Genomic DNA, 18,589 nt, shown 5'->3' on the forward strand with positions numbered 1-18,589 from the left:
GAAGCTGCACGTGCTACGGCGTCACTGTTAACCAAAAGTAAAAATTTTGCTGAAGAGCATGATTTAAAGAATAAAATTGAGCCGGCCAAATTAAAAGAAATGTTACAGAAGTTTACTCAAGACGTCAAGAGTGAAATTGAAGAAATCAAGCGTAGAAATCAGAAGTAAAGATTTTTTAACTAGGGCGCAAATTTAAAAATATTAAAATTACATAGCTAAACACAACAAAATGTCATCGATTATATTTATTGGTAGTCCGGAAAAGACCCCCAACAAACCGACTTTAACCTCGTTTAAAGATTCATTTTTTGTTACCCCGTACGATATTTTATTTCGTATATTCGCATCTTTTGTGCCACCTTTAGGTAAACACTATCGATTGATAAACGTAGATTTTCTAGGCCCATCTTTGGCTCTTCTTATTCTGGCGGCCATAATTAATTATGGCTATTCTTTTAAACACGTTATGTCACTAGGCCCTAACGAATTTCTTTCTTTGTATTGTCTATTAGTGCCTGGTTTGTTTTACGTTTTGAGTAAATACATAGGAAAATCAGAGATAAATTTATCTGAAATAATCTCCCTATTAGGGTACGCCTTATTCGGTCATATTTTCACTTTGTCTACGTCATACATTTGTTTTCAAGAAGAGAGCAATGTGTTTTTCTTTTTATCACTGATATGTTTCAGTGGTATGAGTACGCTGAGATTGATTATAGTCGTGTTGAAAACAATACCGAGGCCTGGCGCTAGATTATTAGTCTGTAGCATTTTAGCAATTGTGCAGATCTTGAGTTTGATTTTTGTTCATTTTGCGTACATGCATAGAACTTATAAATATAGACACGTGCAACAGATTAATAGTGAACATTTGTTTGATAATTGATATAATGTAAGTTTGATATCGAAAATGTAGTAATTTGTGTGAAATACAAGGAAAGAATGATCATTTGTGGGTACAGTTGATATAAAATAACCTAGAATTTAGTTATTCATTGATGTACGCAACCAAATATACTATAGACTAGCTTAAATCATTTTCTGAATCTTCTCGTATAGCTCGTTCCTGCGCTTCGGTGTAGGCCGATTCTTGAAGAATTCCAAGCATTGTTTTTGTGAAGTATTCAAAGTTGATTGGCTTAAAGTGCAAATATGGTTGTAAAACTAAGGCCAGTCCTATTTTGTTAAATTTACCTGCAATTGGTCTAAAATATCTTCATCATATGTCATATCTTCGTTTGACATTAGATTGTCCAGACATGTGGTGAGTGATTCAGGTGTAAATGGTTCCCCTAAACATATTCATACTATAGCATATTTTTTCTATTTTAATTACATATTTAGTACTGCTGCGTACCTAGTTTACACATCTTTTTGGCAAACTCGTGTGGAGATAATTCATCTTTACCATTTAGTAGAATATTGAAATGATGTTCCAACTCCTCGGTGGAGACGCCAGAAGCTGGACGATGATTGAGGAATAATTTTACAAATTCAATGAAACTGATGGAATCTCGCAATTCGCCTGTTTTCTCATAGTCTTTATATTGGATTTCATAAATAAGTTGTTCTACCTAAAGAAAACAGTTAGTCGAAAGCTTCAAATGTTTAGAATGTACTTTACTTCATATTCGCTTGGATAAAATCCACATGCGCGTATTAAATCAGGCAGATCATCAATAAAAATGCGATCGCCGAACGCCTGCGATGCGTAAGCATCTTCTTGATGCAGAATCTGTATGTAACAGAAGAGATCCTCAATCTCTTTGAAGAACCACCCGTTTGCTCCTCCTTCTATCAGGACATGATACGGTTCTAACTCTGGTCCACCCATATAATGTAAAGTGTCCAATGACCTTGGGAAATATCGTAAGTCGTATAAATAGTTATTTTTGTTTTGTCTGCTATCGATTTCTTAGTTAATTACAACATAAAAAAGTTATACTGATTCTAATTATTGGTAGTAGTAATTAATTACGTTGTGTTGACATTCCAAACCAATATGCCGCCCTCGCCCTTTGCATATGTGAACACGTACTTTCCTTGATTGCATATACCGATCGTTCCCAACTTGGAAATAATTTTAGATTTATTTTGTAGTTAATATGTAGTGAATATCTATTATATTTAAAAAAAAGTTACCTTGGGATTAGCAAGTATGCCAATGTGTTTGTACGGATTACCATCTGATGGGGTTTTTAATATGCCCATGTGGGTGCTGTTTTGAAAGATGATAAACTTTCCGTTGCTATTTGGTAGTACTTTCATTCGTGACACTGGGGTTTCGTAGCACCCATGATGTGGGCCAACCGTTAACGATCGACATTTCATAGTTTTTTCATGGATTAATTTAAATTTGTACTAGAAAATTAAGAAATAATTTGAAAAAATTAGAGATTGTCTAATTATTGAGTAATTTTTCACTTCAGAAGTTTAAATATATTTTTCACATCCGTTGCAGTACACGTTGATTTTAATTTTAGGGAAGCATTAGTTGAAATTGTTTTGTTGTGTCCGATAGCTACGTAAGGGGACGTGTTTCGTTTTTTTTAAATCTGTAGATGGCAATAAGTGTTGTTTACGCGTTTTATCCGATATCATTCTGTTCTGTTCAAATAATATCGCTACCGTCTACATTTATTTCTCTTTTTAACTTACCTCGCTATTTGCCACGAAAAAATATTTCTCGTCGTTTGGCGGCGATGGATAGTAAAGGAAGCATAAAGGAATAGCAGTATCTTCAATTTTCGTACGGTTTTTCAATGGCATTTCCCTGATAAATTTGGAAAATAATAAGTTTTAATGTTAATGATCCTAATATATAAGACATTTACTTGTCTTCTTCTTCTAAACTATATTCCACTATATAGCGATCTTCCCCGATAGTATACAATCTCGGATTTTCAAAATGCAAAAACAAAATATCGGTAATCGGTTCGGTATGCCCTCGAAACTTCATGTACATGTACCAGGATTCTTCGTAATAACGAAGCACATTCATTGTTTTACCAGAATCCTAGAATATAAATTTATGCCAAGTTTTAAAAGTATAAATTATACCAAAGAAACATGATAAGCCATAAATGCTTACACAAAATGCTAAAAATTGATTGTTTTCTGAAAAAGCCATGCGTTCAATGTTTGTAGTCGTAAACTTGTATCGTTGTTCTCGGATTGGCCTCAAATCAGGACTCAAAAAAATAAGAGCACCGTTTGTTCTAGCGACAACCAAGTGAATATCTAAATTTAAAAATTATATAACATGAACTACCTTCATTTTATATGTCCTATTGACATACCCATATTTGATATAAGTATAAAACTATTCAAAACCGTGATTTCTTCCTCTTCGTGTACATTTATTCGCCGCCGGCGCGGTTTCTGCACGAGTGCCGTAGATGTAATGACACATTGCAACGAATCATAATCAAAGATAGTAACACGTCCACTTTGATACGCAACATAGAGTAATGATCGAACTGTTGAAACAGATAATGATGCAACAGCTGAATCGGCAATCGAAAAGTATGGCTGATAAATATCCTTCACGATATCAACGTGAAAAATGCGCCCATCTTTACAACCTATAAAAAATCCAGTAAAATGCTTTAGTTTTAGCTGTTGCAATCTGATACAATTTTCTTTACCGACTATAAAATCGCGTACGATAAAAGGTCGCTGTAAAAGCGACGCCCGCGAACGCACTCCTTTTTTCAATAACATTTCGTAATCCAAAGATCGATCTTCTTCTTCAGCATCTTCATCGGTAAATGGTTGCTGATTGCTTGGTGATGCCGCTACAAAAACAAAAAACAAATATTTTTCTTAGTATTTTTTCGTTTGTTTAAATATTTTACCAAGTTTCATATCCATTTTACTCTTGACACTTTTAATATGCTCGAGACTAAAACTAATCACTTGAATAGTCGGCAATTCACTTTCTATCCAGTAAAGAAGTAGAATATTTGTATCTAAAAACTTCAGTATGCCATTTTCGTCTAATATACAAATAACACTAAAAAATTATTTAATTAGTAGAGAAATTTAAGTAGTATTAAATAATTACTTATCGGGACAGCGCATTGTCTTGATACTGGTTCGTGTAACTTTAATTTTCTTTACATACATTTTATTCGTATTCAAGGGATGCTCACGAATATTTTCGGTGAAGAGCACATTGCCGAAAATAGCAATATATCCGGTACTAGTACATGCGTACACTTCATGTCGATTCATGGCCATCTCACAATCGGTCATTATTCCCATTTTACGCGTTGCATTCACATAAACTACATCTTCAACTTGATTGTCATCGCCATTCTAAGAAATATATAATTTTTATTAAGTAAATATAAATATTATGTGTGATTATTTACCCAATGAGCTAACATGATTATCTTTTCGAATGCAATCATGAAAAAGTTTTGATCATTCGGATGAAAAACGATTCGACAGGGTTTACCAATGTGCGTTTTTGTTATGCGATACTCAGCTAAATATTAAAACAATAGATTATTGATAGTAATTTAAAACATTTTGTTATACAATCTGGTTTATCTGCTCCGTATGTCCACTTCCATATTTTTATTACGGGCGCTTCAGGATAATGCACTGAAAAAAAGTAGCGTGCGTCTGGAGCCATGCCCAAAAGTAACGAGCCTAAATCACCAGGTGGATTGTTTAAAATTAGCAACTGTTTGCTAAAAATTAAAAGTTAGTCCAGTGGATATTTTTTTGTTTTTGATGTTAGATGTACCATTTTATAGTGTCAGTGACGATTACTTTACTATTTTCACCATATCCCCCGGTGACTAACCATGTTCCAGTTCGATCTACAGATACTGCCTTTACAGGTTTAATCTAAATTTTAAAAAATTAAATGATATAATCTTTTCGTTTATGATTTTTTCTTACATGGCCATGTACATATCGCATTGAATTTGTTTCATAATTAAATATATTCCCTTTATGCGCTGTGGCAATGTAAAACTCTTTACGATCAACACGCGTTAAGTTGATCAACATTGATTTGATTGCAAAACCGAAACTCCATCTTATTTTCTGTAAAAAATCAAAATGGCGTTTTAAAGCTTTGAAAATGGAGATTTTTTTGTGTTCTTACAAATGGCACCATATAGTTAATCCCGCCACCTACACGGTCGGGTGTAAGACGCGAATCATCACTTGACGGCCCCTCGATGTCCGTACACACGTAATTACGATGGACAAGTTCATCATAGAGAAGATCCGACGGCGTCGGCGACGCAATGGTACCGCCGCCCTCGCTCTCAGACGGTTCCCGCGCGATCTCATCGAGCCACGGGCAGGTGCAAATGTAATCGTCAGTTGAGGTCTCGCCCTCAGCGTCCGCATCGAATTCGGACGTCTCTGTGGTGGAGGTTGGCAAAGTCTCCGAGCCATCGGCCCCTTCTAAGTCTCCTTCGATGAATAATTGCTGCTTGAGGTGGCGGTAGAATTCTGAATCATCGGCTTCTTCTTCCTCCATAAAATATAAATTGTATATTTATTGTATAGCGTTTGACTTCCTTTCCTGTTTTTTTTACAAATAATATTTGTTATTATGACAACGGTTTGATTTTTATTCTAAAGCGTAGTTTACACTTGAAACTTGTTTCTTGTTAATATTGATGTTTTTTAACGTTCTCGGAAGAATCATCGAATCATCGATTGCAACCGGTTTTCGTGAGAGTTTTTTGTTGGTTCGTGCATTTGTGCGAATCGTGGATTTATTTCATCGGCATTTTGTTGCGTGGCTTAGCACGTCACGAGTGTAAAACCCAGAATTCATAATCTATCTGTTATAAATAAATAAATTGTGGTTTTTGATTTCATTCTGTGTTAGTTCTTATTCTGTGTTAGTTTAACTTGATTTTGGTTTGTTTCATCGGTACTCGTGCATTTAATTATTCCATATTCGATCGTTCATTGTCTCATTGTGTCTCAAAGTCGATAAAAGTGCGTAAGCGCGTAAAAGTGAATTAAAATACATTAATTAAGTCATTTTAAAGCAGTTTAAGGCACTGTTGTGGACTTAAAATGCCAATGGAATAAATTACGATTGATTGTTAATATCAATGTCGTCGCGCATGTGCAAATGCGGAAAAATCTCAGAATAAAAATTATTGTAAAGCGGTAGAACGGTTACCACGTCCGCCATTTGCATTTTCAATTGTGTACTACATTGTGTGTTGACTTCAGTTGTGAAGCAAACTAGTTCAATCCACAACTCTATAATAATTTAATGTGTTTGTGTTCAATTTAATTGATTAACTATGAAAATTTTAATTATTTCATTCCTGGGAGTGTGGAATCTATTGTTTTGTGTTTTGTGTGCTCCGGTTTCAAATATTCCATCAGTTGAAACGGTACGTTCTTGTATAATGATTGCAAACATCACATATCCTTGATGTGTGTATTTGTAGTTTGATTTTATGCGGAAATATGGTTATATTCCGGATGACGGTGATAATTCAGCAGCATTATTCACTGAAGATGGACTGGATACTGTAATCAAAGAGATTCAGAAATATGGTGCTTTAAAACAAACAGGAAAATTAGATAATGATACATTAGCTGTAAGTTTTTGAGACTTTTAACAAAGACCAAATTAAAATCTATGAGTTAAACACTTTTAGTTAATGCAACAACCAAGATGTGGCGTTGCAGATGTTTTAAGAGACAAAAGCGGAAAACGTTCGAAAAGATTTGTTCTTGGACCCAAAGGTTGGAATAAACGAAGCATTACTTTCTTGTAAGATTTTTAATTCATTTTGCATGTTGATATACCAACTAATTATTTCAATATTGACATCTGTAGTATTGCAAACTGGTCAGGAAAATTATCAGAAGAAATAGTGGCTAAATATATTACACTAGGTCTTGAAACATGGGGAAGATATGCTAACTTGCAGTTTAAAAGGGTAAATAGTCCTGAAGCAGACATTATAGTAGCGTTTGGGCGTGGTTATCATGGTGACTCGTAAGTATTTTTAATTTAAAAAAGAGAAGATAACGAATAAAACATTTGCGCATGATATTTTAGATATCCATTTGACGGGCCTGGAAATATTCTTGCACATGCTTTCTTTCCATACGAACAGCAAAGTCTCGGTGGTGATATTCATTTTGACGATGACGAAAATTGGACTGAAGATGAGGATCCATCAAAAGGTAAACTTGAGAATAAATTATAGTTTTTAAGTATCAGCAAACAAATGCTTAAGTTTTTTTACAAGAAATTGCTTATAAACAAGTGTTGCCACGGTGTACAGTAGAACAAACAAACACTTTTCAGATCATACGTCATATTCACTTTATTTAATGAATATAATCAGTCTCTATTGATTATTTTCTTGGTGAATAATTTCTATTTTATTGATTTATTTATATTTACATTTCAAGTCTTTGAAAGGATTGAAATATAAACCCGTTTTTAATTTTTTTTAAATTTTTAAAATAGGAACCAATTTTTTCCAAGTTGCCATCCATGAGTTAGGACACTCTTTAGGTTTGTCTCATTCTCCAGTGCGTTCATCTGTTATGTTCGCCTATTACACTGGCAGTGGTCCTCAAACATTAGACTACGATGACATTTTAGGAATGTACGAGCTTTACAGTACGTATAAATTAAGAAAACAAAATGCCAATATTAAATATTTTAATTTAATGAAGTAAAAAGGCGTTTGGAACATGACGATCAAAATTGGTCGAGTACTACGTCGACGTCTTGGTCATCATCACCAACAACATCTAACTATGACGATGAATATTATAACTCTTCTTCAACCACAGAAATGACTGTGACTAGTCGATGGTTTCCACAGTCCAGTAGCACTACAGAAAGAACTTCATGGTCGTCTACTATAAATTACCACGGTGACTCTGAATCGGTGGATGATCACAAAACCCATGATCCTACCCATCATATACCTGCAACTCAACCACCTTGGAGGACAACTGTCAGTAAATTAAACCCTACACGTCGTTCAGATCGTCCAAATATTCCAGATATTTGTCAGGGTGATTACGATGCCATCGCAGCGCTTCGTAGTGAATTATTTGTCTTTAAAGGAGAATATCTGTGGCGTTTGCGTAAGGAATATGACATTATCCCAGGGTATCCCATACCATTTAGACAAATGTTTCCGTTGTTACCTCGTTCTGTAAAGCAGATAAACGCTGCGTACCAACGGCCAGATGGACAGATTGTATTGTTTAGTGGAAAACAGTATTGGGTTTTTGATGGGACCACATTTGTTGAAGGTAGTCCACGTCTATTGACCGATTTGGGTTTGCCAGATAGTATGGAGAGCTTGGACGCTGTTCAAAATTGGGGACGGAATGGTAAAACTTATTTTTATAGAGGGAACATGTTTTGGAGGTATGATGAGAATAAGAAAAGGATGGATGACGAATATCCGATGAGGATGGATAGGTGGCGCGGCGTACCTTCAAACATGGATTCTGCTACTACATGGAAAGGTATATACTTGGTTTTAATAACAAAAAGGTTAGATTTTAATTCATTTGTATTTAGGTATAACGTATTTCTTCAAAGGACGTTGTTATTGGAAATTTGATAATGATTGGATCATTACAACGGCTTCTTCACCTTTCCCAACGCCACAAACTTGGTTTGGTTGTCCAAAAGAGGAGGTAGAACATTGCGTACCACCCACTAAGGGTCACCCGTGGGATTGACGTATATAAATGAGAGAGGATTCAAAGTTTATAAAATAAATTGATTGTAAATTTTATTGAAATCATTATGAGAACATTCTGTAACAATTAATATGGAATTTTTTCTCCATCATATTGATAAAAGCCGCCGTTGTGGGATTCGCCCATGGAATATATAAAATCGACCATTGCCGAAGTGCTTTGATCGACGTCCAAAGGAGCTTTGGATCCGCCCATGTCCGTGCGCACCCATCCCGGATGTAGTGCAACCGCCATGATCCCATCTTCTTTCAAGTCCATCCGCATCGTGGCTGTTGCTTGATTCAATGCTGTCTGAAGGTAATTGTACGATTAGATGTATCTAGGTTAGATTAGGTTAGTTATACAACTTACTTTAGAACATCTGTAGGGATACAATCCGCCATCTTGATTATTTTGAATAGAACCTAATATGGACGACATGTTGACAATGGCTGCGCGTTGAACACCCATTGGTAAGGAGATATTTTTTTGTGCGGCTTGTTTTAAAAAGGGCAACAATGTCTGCCAACATTTCAAATATAAAAATTAAAAATGTTAAGATTTGTGGGTGTAAGAATCGGCGGTACCCTACTAATATTAAAAGTTTCGTAATGAACTGACCTTAGCTAAAATGATAGGCGCAACTGTATTGGTTCGGAATGTGTCCATCAATTGCTCGGGTTTGACAAAGGGTAAGCGCGTATATTTTGGGGAGGTGCCTGCATTGTTAAAGAGTACATTGAGGCCGTCATCTCCAACAATTTTCTGCACTTCCGTGGCAAATTGTTTATGTTTATCAAATTCAGTCACATCTAATGAAATTAAATATGTGTTATAAAAATAGAATTAATTATTACTGGTAATTACACTTACCAAACTGCAAAATGTGGACATTCTTATTGCTGTTTGACAGTTCTTGCAGTTCCTTTAACAAAAAAAAATATATTACACATTTACATCTTTTGTTCTTAAATATTTTGAAGTTATAATGCCATACATCTCACAGAAAAACAGTGTGAATGTTTCGACTGGAATTAAATTATCATAAAATTTAAACAGCCAAGGTTAATACAATTATTTTCTCGCTCGTTTACCTAAACATTAAGCAATCACAGCACATATCAGTGCGTTTGCCGTTTGTCTTGTCGTCTCATTAATACAAAAACAATTTAAAAAAGAAATCGTCAAAATGCCCAACATCGCAACGATTCACATTAACATTATTGTTGATAACACCGGCCTAAACTCTAGTAATGATTTTGATTCGTTCATTTCAACAATAAAACAAAACGTGGCCACACGTCTATAATAAAAAAAATTAATGTTAAAAGAATAAAAAGCATGCAGGGATTCAATATAACCAGTGTTTTTGTGTCAAATGTTTGTCTTTTTTTTGGTGTTGTTTGTGTTGTGTGTTTGTGCAGTGTCGTCGCACTGCCAATAGATCCCGAAACATGTCTTAAACTCAGCGAATTTAATAAAATACTCGAATTTGAATATGCAAATAATATGATGTGTATTGATTCTGACAAACGTAAGTAAAATATTTTAACTAATAAATAATAAAAGTCAAATTTGCTTCATTAACTACAGTAATGTAAGCAATTCAACTAAATCTAAATATAAATACATAGTATTAAATATAGTTGTAAGATTAGCATGTTATCAAGTTTTACCAAAAATTATCTAAATACGTTTTTGTTGTAAAAATTTGCGACGAGAACGATTTTGTTTATGGCTACGCACGTCTTGCATTCATCGTTTCTAAAATAATAGGCAATCAACATTTGGCTATTGCATGTGCGTTATATGTGCATTTAATATTTCAATAACCGTTTCAATTACATAGAGTAATCCATCGATTGAGACTAAAACATATATAACGCCAACTCATATGTTACTATCACAAGTGGTGCATTACATCGGTTGTTTTTCTCGATCGTGAACATTCTAGTACGTTCATAGATAAAATTATATGACAGTGCAAATTGTAGGAATGCGCAGTATGTTCTTATATTCTAACCATTTAAATAATTTTGAACAATCTATATAAGATATTTTAGATCTATCTACTGAAGATAAAAAAAATCTATATACAATTAGCAATTTTTAAAATATCTATGAGCTAAAAACAAATAAATGTAACCTAATCTACCAGAATTCGTACAGTTTTCTGTCATTTGTAACTCTGGAGTATAAAATACTCAAAAATATTTAGAACTGTTGTGCTACGTTAGCTTTACAATTTTGAAAGATTCGTTCAACTTTTGTTGTAGATGGCAACACTGCCTTATTTTATAACCGATATGAAAGAACCTTCTCGAGCTGTAGTGACGAATCATGACGACACTTATTTTGTAATTACGCTTTATTACACCGCGGCGTGTGGTTCTCTGTAATCCGCCAGACATTTTTTACGCCTCTGTAACGTTCACATTCACATTGGGACCCCGTGAGGTCGTAAGGTATTCGCGTTTCCTCGTTAATCGCGCCAGTGTCAGTCCGAACGCGGTTCCGATCGGACGTGTATGTGCTTCGTGTTTGTTCGTATCTAAACCTAAGATCTTTTGTTTCTTTTCTTGTTGATTGTGAAGTGTAGAACAAACCACATTGCAAAAATGGCTCCTATTGGTAAGTATAAACTTTAAAGAATCAAAGTTCTCGGTCGTACGATTGTTATCAAATAGACTGTTCTTGATTACCTGAGCTTTTGTCATGTCCCGGCATGTGGCGATGAGCAATTCCGGCCGGTCGGCACGTTTCAGCAAGTGCTTGACCAAACCTAGTCCCAGACCACGGTTACATCCAGTAATCAAAATCGAACGCATTATTCACACTTTCAATAGACTTGCTCCGCGACGTGTCGCAACGAAATTGAGACTTTAAGCAACTAAACGCCTCAAAATTGCGGTTGCAGTCAATCGTGCGATCTTGTTTTGTTTAATGGCGAATGAGTAGGATCCACTTCACACCAACCTTAAAAAGCATCTTTGAACAATTCAAAGATATTTGCTATAATCTTATCAACATTTATAATAATATATGTACACATTTTATGTGTACTAAATCCGTATTTTTTGTAATTCTTTAATTGAAAAAAATAAATTCATTCTATAGTTGTCTCGTAAGCGTGAAGCGAGCTTTAGAATTTTTCTCAGCTGACTGTCGAACTGACAACACTTGTGAGGTTACAGCGGGTGCGTGAACATCAAAATGATGTAAACTTGAAATTAAATTGTCATCGGTAGTTCAGTTGTGAGCACAACGTGAAACCGCGATTGCGTTACTTGCCGCAAATTGTGACTTGTCACATCAGAAAGTTCTAGTACTTGTGGAGTAAAGAGCGTGAAATTTAAATGGCGGGCGCCTCGTTTTTCCTTCGAAATGTGAACGTCATCGTGCGCGGATCCACTCGTGGTACCCGGTCTTTCCTGCTATTTGAAAACCGAAATAGACATTTTTATCGATGTGCAAGCACACAAACACGACGTAAGTTTTCATAAATCAAATTTGTAGTACAACCTAAAGTAGTAAAGATTAAAACGCTGATATAAAAGTCATAGTCAGTGACAATTAAATGAATGTTTCATTTATCAGTCACTCTTGCCTATTTAAATAACGTTTACTAGAATGTTGTAGCATTGACATTGAGTTGTTTTGTTGTGTGTGTGTGTGTGCAAATCAGATCGCATCAGTTCGACCTTCGCCGGCCGCACTTTCATTATCGTTAGTAATCTCGCGTGCACCGGTGTCTTATACGCGCAAATGCACGGCGAGAGCGGCGACAGGATGCCAGACGATAGAGCCGAGCGTAGGTAGATTTTACACACTATTACACCTGATATCCCGATTTCAATAACATTCCATTTACTGACGGCTGACAGTTTTTTTCCACTCTGAAAAAATATCCTTGTGGCGGATTCCGAAATGTTGTGTTGCAATGATTTTCGATCATATTTCCACTGGGTTTCCCGGTAACAAGTTCCTGTTTTTTTTTTATAACATTTTGAGAGTGTTTTAACGGTTCCGTTGCGTTTTGCGATTCATGTTAGCACAGTGTGATCAGGCGAATTCCTCACAAACGATTCAAACGCGCTCGAGGGGTTAAGCATGCCGATCGTCGCCCAAACCGAAGTCAAAAACGGAAAGGTCGTTTGTGCATGTCGTTAGCTATTATTCCTTTACTTCGATTTGTGCGTATTTTACGGATTTATTTATTTCAGGTGATACCGATTATGATTTGGTGGTGCTTGGAGGTGGATCTGGAGGATTGGCGGCCGCTAAAGAGGCGGCTAGCCTTGGTGCTAAGGTTGCCGTGCTGGATTACGTCACACCTACTCCTATTGGAACAAAGTGGGGACTTGGCGGCACTTGTGTGAATGTAGGCTGTATTCCTAAAAAATTGATGCACCAGGCAGCACTTTTGGGCGAAGCTGTACATGTAAGCATACACATAACCAAAATTAAACAAAGGATGATTCAAATGTAAAATGTTCTTTGGTTTAGGATGCCAAAAGTTACGGCTGGGAGTTTCCTGATGCCGACAATATTAAACACAATTGGGAAACGCTGAGGGAGAATGTCCAGAACCATATTAAATCGGTCAACTGGGTCACCAGGGTGGAACTACGTGATAAGTAAGGATATTATTCAAATAATACTTGCCGAAATTTTAAGTTATTTGTATTATTTAGGAAAGTGGAATACATTAATGGCTTAGGAGCTTTTAAAGATGCCAACTCGGTGATGACGATGACGAAGCAGGGTGAGCGAACGCTAACTTCCAAGTACTTCCTTATCGCTGTTGGGGGTCGTCCGCGTTATAATGAAATTCCCGGGGCTGTGGAATACGGCATCACCAGTGACGATCTCTTCAGTTACACCAAACCGCCTGGCAAAACTCTTGTTATCGGTGCGGGATGTAAGTTCAATTAGTTTAATTAGTATTACTGTATTTTAAGACTTATTTTCTTTTTAGATATTGGTTTGGAATGTGCTGGGTTCTTGAGAGGACTCGGCTATGAGGCTACTGTGATGGTACGTTCGGTGGTACTTCGTGAGTTTGACCAACAAATGGGTGGCCTTATCCGAGCTGCTTTAGCTGAGCGTGGAGTCAGATTTTTGGATAAGTGTGTTCCAGTAAAGGTCGATAAACAAGCTGACGAAAAACTAAGTGTCACTTACAAAAACGCGGATGGGGAAGAGTTTACCGACACTTATGACACTGTCTTGTTTGCTATTGGGCGGCGTGCACTTACCGCCCAGCTGAATCTTGACAAGGCTGGTGTTACACTTGCAAGTGATGGTGAAAAAATTGATGCTGTTAACGAACAGACCAACGTACCGCATATTTTTGCTGTTGGTGATGTGCTTTATGTAAGTACAAAATATAATAACAAGTAAATATTGTTTTGTATAATTGTATGAATTTATGTGTAGAAAAAACCTGAACTTACTCCAGTTGCAATTCATGCCGGCCGTCTACTTGCCCGTCGTCTCTTCGGTGGTAGCAATGTCACGATGGACTACGATAATGTTGCCACGACTGTCTTTACCCCTATGGAGTACGCATGCGTGGGGCTGAGCGAAGAGGCAGCAACCGCGCGCCATGGGGCTGATAACATCGAAATCTACCATGCCTTCTACAAGCCAACGGAGTTCTTCATCCCGCAAAAGAGCATTCTTCAGTGTTACCTTAAGGTTATCGCTCTTCGCGAGGGGGATCAAAAGGTCATCGGAATGCATTTCATTGGCCCACAGGCCGGTGAAGTAATTCAAGGCTTTGCAGCGGCAGTGAAGTAAGTTTATTTCTTTCAACATTTTTCGTCATTTATTATTCTAAATATAAGGAGATTGACACTATTAAATTATTCGTCATGTTTTCTTTATTAGGAGTAATCTGACAATGAACACCCTTATGAGTACAGTGGGAATCCATCCAACTGTTGCTGAAGAGTTTACCAGGATTAACATTACGAAGCGTTCCGGCAAGGACCCCAACCCTGCGTCGTGCTGCAGCTAAAGTGTTACTTATCCGTACTTGTTATTAACTTTATAAAAGAAAACGAAATCTAAAGCCGCGCTGATGAAAGAAAAAAACACGTTGTTTTACGTTCAAGTTTATCTATGTATACCACTCAACACACGACTTTAGAAACATGTATTACCAATTGTTGCCCACCCACACTATAACACTTATAGATAATGCGAATGATGTGCTAGAATTTATTTTATTATAAAATTGTATCCCGAAATCTATGATTGTATCTTTTTAATACCAATCAAAATAAACTGTGAAATTTTTTTCATTTTTGAAGGATGGTTGTTACGCAGAAGTTAACACAGGAATGTATATCCATGATGATTAACAATTCTTTTCTAATTACAGTGGAATCCCGGTAATCCGCCCATGGCTTAATCCGACATGGTCATATGCCATATGTATGTACTTTAGGATTTGTAATTTGTCGGATTACAAAGTAGGGTGGGTGCACCAGTGCCGCACCAGGCACCAGTAGTGCACCATTTCCACTTTCACATTAAAATATTAACGTTCTGTCGAATTTTCCGCCACTTTTTTTATATTTGATAGAACTGCCGTACTTCTACGAATCATATAATCGTAAAAAAACCGACAAATTCGCCATCCACATCAGTTTTTAAAGCAAAATGCGTAACAACAATCGTGCACTTCGTTTTGAGCGACCATTCTAATAAGCGACACGTCGACGGAAAGTTTTCTTAATTCTGTTTAAATCTTTGTTTATATCAATTTCTGTAACCGCTTTGCTAATCAATTGCGTACTATGGACTGTGAAGCATTAATATTACGTTTTATATAATCTGAAAATGCTAATTTAAATCAATAATTGCCATTGGTAAACTACTGGAACACGAATTGAATGTTTTTCCAGTAATATACCATTTGGTCTACAACTGGTGATTTAGCTTTTTGATATTTTTTTTCTTTTTTCTCTTACATGTTGGTTTACTTTATGTTGCAATAAGATATTATAACAAAAAGAATACCATTATTCACAATGTTCCAGTTGTAGACCATTGGTTTACTACTGGTAGTATCCGTACCACGGATTTATTCCAGTAACTGACCACCTACATTTTTTTTATACACAATGCCACCGAAAAGAACATTTTTTAACTATAAGGAGAAAAATGTGTTAAAAGCGATAAATGAAATAAATAAAGGTGCAAAAATTGGAGAAATATGTCAAGAATACAATATACCCCACACTACGGTCATAAATAAAATAAAGTTAATACAATAATAAATAATTTTTTTTTCCGAAGTACTTTCATGGTTTTCTATTTATTTTAATTTATTTTATATTAATTTTTTGATTCATGTTAATTCATAAATATTGTGTTATAACTATGACACTTGTGTAAGTGATACAAATTTTTCTTAATTATCTAGTTCTTAAACTAGTTAACAACATTATGAGCCTTGTAGCATTTAAATATTACTTGAAACTTGTAGACTGATTAAAAGTTGTGATGATTACTACATAAAAAGGAGTGGTTCACTATTGGCTCAACGTCTGGTCTACTGCTGGTACAGTCTGGTCAACCTTAGGCACATTGCGATTTTCCACATTTATTGTTAAATAACCAAAAACGTAACAGCTATTAAGAAAATTTGAATAAGCTACATGATTCTATGGTAGACAAGGAGTATGTAATCCTTTTTTTGCAATGATTGTTGTAATAATTAAGTCACAATATCAAAATTACTTTCAAAATGTCGCTTAATTGGTTTGTTACTGGTGCAGTCACCCTACTCTTAAAAAGAAATTCCGGACTGTAAGGGGTCTTAGGCATCCGACACTGCCCTGCAAAGTGATTGTCGGATTAGCGGGATTCTCCTGTATTGTTAGGCTGTTTATTTTTAACAGTTTATAGATATTTGAGAATTAGAGAAAATTTATTTTGATCACCCGGGTTTGGGTCTGATTTTACGAATCTTTTTGCATTCTCTTATCACTGTAGAGCACACCATCATTGCGCTCTCATGGCTCACACCGCATACGCGCGTGCCTTTAATCGTGACCGGTTTTATTATTTATTATTTGTTCGTAAACCATTTTCCAAGATAGTTCTCACTTACCTGGGAAATACGCGTATTGTGTTCCGTTGAGGATTCATCTCGCGTGAAATGTTCCCAAATCACCGTTTAGAAGCTGTGAGCTAAGCGGCGCAATGGCGAACAAAACAAATAATTTTCTCTTAACATCAAGTATATCCTTTCGCCCATTTTTTTTGTTCGAAATGATTTATCCCTGTTTCTTTGGTTCTGTGGTGCGTGATACACACATGAGTGTGCAATAAAATTATTCTTATTAGGGATGCAAAGAACTCGTGCAATCGATTTATTCCGGGTGTTTGTGTCTGAAATAGTCTCTTTTTCGCTTTCTGTTGCTCTTGTCGCGTGTCGTTGAATTATTCACGTGCGTAGAGTGTGATTCATGTTTATATTTTTTCACTTAACGAAAATTTTATATTCAAAATATAATATTTTAATACTGTCGCCCCTACCCCCGTTCTGGCCCCTGAGTGCGTGTAGAATCGAGATACGCCGGTGTTTGTTTTTGTGCTCCGCTGATCTAATTTTATGTAAGGTAAGTATAGAATATCTTGCAGTATACGAATAAGACTTTAAATTGGTCTTAGTCTTAGTTTTGAAGATTTTTAGTTATTCTTTTTCTCAATAGTGTAATTTTGGGAAAAGGAGGTTTAAAAGGTTCTACCTCAGCACCACATCTAGGAGCTAGCAAACTTGATGAAGAAAATGGCAAATATTTTTTAAGTTTGCTCTGCTAATCGAATAAGAAAAGTGACTGTTGAATATGCTAAAAAATTGAATTTAAAGCACTGTAATTGTAATTAGTCCTCCAGAATTACTGGACGGGATTGGTTGCATTTATGACTAGACGTAAAATTTCTATTAGGAAACCGGAGACGACCAGCATAAACAGAATAACAGCTTTCAATAAAACCGAACTAAGCATGTTCTTTGATGGAAAAGATATGTTCCAAGGAATATTTATAATTGTGATGAAACAGGCATTTCAACAGTTCAAACTCCTGGAAAAACTCAGGCTTTTTTTAATAGATAGAGTGATTCAAGAGGAAGGTTTATATGTATAATAACATCCATTAAATAGTGGAGAAGTACTGTTATTTTTGAGGTTCCTAATGTGATGTCGTAAATAATTACATTTTTTCCGCTTAAATTGCAAACGCAGGCTGAACCCTATGAGTTTTATCAAAATAATGTACTAAGTATTGTAAACATTGAAAAGGTCTACAGAAAAGTCTATCTCTTATGGATAACCCACAATACTTTTTTTGTCATTTACTTTTTACGACAAATAATGGCTAATTTTCGAAGCAATTTTAACCAATACATTGTTCATTTAATATAGACTACATGGCTCTTTACACCGTATGATTTAAGTGAATATTTTCGAAGATATTACAGTTTGCGGCGGTATTGGCCGGCCGCCCGGTGCGGCAAGAGCATGCCTATAAATACTCGTAGCGCGTCTGAGGCCGCGGTTTTCCCTATAGCACTTTGAATTTAGCAGCGTGCGAAGCCGGGGCGGGTCGCTAGTTACACAATATAAAAATAATTTTATGTCATTATGCTGTTTTGTTGTTCGCGGCATCATACGAAGAATGTCTGGCGGTATCTAAATGTGAAGAAAGTAATCAAATATATAAAACGTTTAGCTAAATGCAGGTCAATTTCCACAACATGTTTTGAAAAACTGGAAAATTGAACAACGTTTAAAGGTGTTTTATGGCTACCTTAAAGATCAATTCTTTGTGTGTAAAATAAAATTTTCGG

At 35.8% G+C, this 18,589-nt stretch overlaps 5 protein-coding genes across 7 annotated transcripts; 3 read left to right on the plus strand and 2 right to left on the minus strand.

Moving 5' to 3' along the window:
- Positions 1 to 96: 96 nt before the first annotated feature.
- Positions 97 to 949, plus strand: LOC135789845 (protein YIPF3-like). The gene has a single exon (XM_065299893.1). It carries the CDS (start codon positions 230 to 232, stop codon positions 884 to 886), a length of 657 nt encoding a protein of 218 aa, XP_065155965.1. The 5' UTR covers positions 97 to 229; the 3' UTR covers positions 887 to 949.
- LOC135789841 (cilia- and flagella-associated protein 251-like) lies at positions 871 to 5,602 on the minus strand. Its single transcript, XM_065299886.1, has 18 exons — positions 5,123 to 5,602; positions 4,915 to 5,061; positions 4,757 to 4,860; positions 4,546 to 4,700; positions 4,377 to 4,492; positions 4,067 to 4,320; positions 3,858 to 4,015; positions 3,648 to 3,797; positions 3,300 to 3,584; positions 3,092 to 3,240; positions 2,835 to 3,016; positions 2,659 to 2,773; positions 2,143 to 2,361; positions 1,979 to 2,070; positions 1,625 to 1,856; positions 1,358 to 1,574; positions 1,195 to 1,292; positions 871 to 1,138 (listed from the first exon to the last, which is right to left on the minus strand). Exons 1-18 carry the CDS (start codon positions 5,504 to 5,506, stop codon positions 1,025 to 1,027), a joined length of 3,171 nt encoding a protein of 1,056 aa, XP_065155958.1. The 5' UTR covers positions 5,507 to 5,602; the 3' UTR covers positions 871 to 1,024.
- A 158-nt stretch (positions 5,603 to 5,760) lies between these two features.
- Positions 5,761 to 8,812, plus strand: LOC135789842 (matrix metalloproteinase-25-like). Its single transcript, XM_065299887.1, has 8 exons — positions 5,761 to 6,386; positions 6,444 to 6,596; positions 6,657 to 6,772; positions 6,839 to 7,000; positions 7,064 to 7,191; positions 7,481 to 7,636; positions 7,693 to 8,502; positions 8,558 to 8,812. The coding sequence occupies exons 1-8, from the start codon at positions 6,294 to 6,296 to the stop codon at positions 8,719 to 8,721; spliced, it is 1,782 nt and encodes a 593-aa protein (XP_065155959.1). The 5' UTR covers positions 5,761 to 6,293; the 3' UTR covers positions 8,722 to 8,812.
- On the minus strand, positions 8,762 to 11,684 carry sni (SDR family oxidoreductase sniffer). Its single transcript, XM_065299892.1, has 5 exons — positions 11,424 to 11,684; positions 9,595 to 9,646; positions 9,343 to 9,533; positions 9,094 to 9,243; positions 8,762 to 9,033 (listed from the first exon to the last, which is right to left on the minus strand). Exons 1-5 carry the CDS (start codon positions 11,547 to 11,549, stop codon positions 8,809 to 8,811), a joined length of 744 nt encoding a protein of 247 aa, XP_065155964.1. The 5' UTR covers positions 11,550 to 11,684; the 3' UTR covers positions 8,762 to 8,808.
- Positions 11,091 to 15,024, plus strand: Trxr1 (Thioredoxin reductase 1). Of its 3 annotated transcripts, XM_065299888.1 has the most exons (8): positions 11,907 to 12,210; positions 12,407 to 12,532; positions 12,945 to 13,162; positions 13,228 to 13,358; positions 13,416 to 13,642; positions 13,700 to 14,097; positions 14,161 to 14,519; positions 14,614 to 15,024. In XM_065299888.1, the coding sequence occupies exons 1-8, from the start codon at positions 12,078 to 12,080 to the stop codon at positions 14,741 to 14,743; spliced, it is 1,722 nt and encodes a 573-aa protein (XP_065155960.1). In that variant the 5' UTR covers positions 11,907 to 12,077; the 3' UTR covers positions 14,744 to 15,024. The 3 variants fall into 3 exon arrangements, with proteins under 3 accessions (XP_065155963.1, XP_065155960.1, XP_065155962.1); XM_065299891.1 differs by lacking the exons at positions 11,907 to 12,210; positions 12,407 to 12,532 and adding an exon at positions 11,091 to 11,352; XM_065299890.1 differs by lacking the exon at positions 12,407 to 12,532 and having other exon boundaries at positions 11,908 to 12,210.
- Positions 15,025 to 18,589: the final 3,565 nt, after the last annotated feature.

This window comes from Atheta coriaria, unplaced genomic scaffold, assembly GCF_025399875.1.
Source record: "Atheta coriaria isolate IRGN ID8LTWV9N9 unplaced genomic scaffold, Caltech_Dcor_3.1 hic_scaffold_3_pilon, whole genome shotgun sequence".
NCBI lineage: Eukaryota > Metazoa > Arthropoda > Insecta > Coleoptera > Staphylinidae > Dalotia > Dalotia coriaria.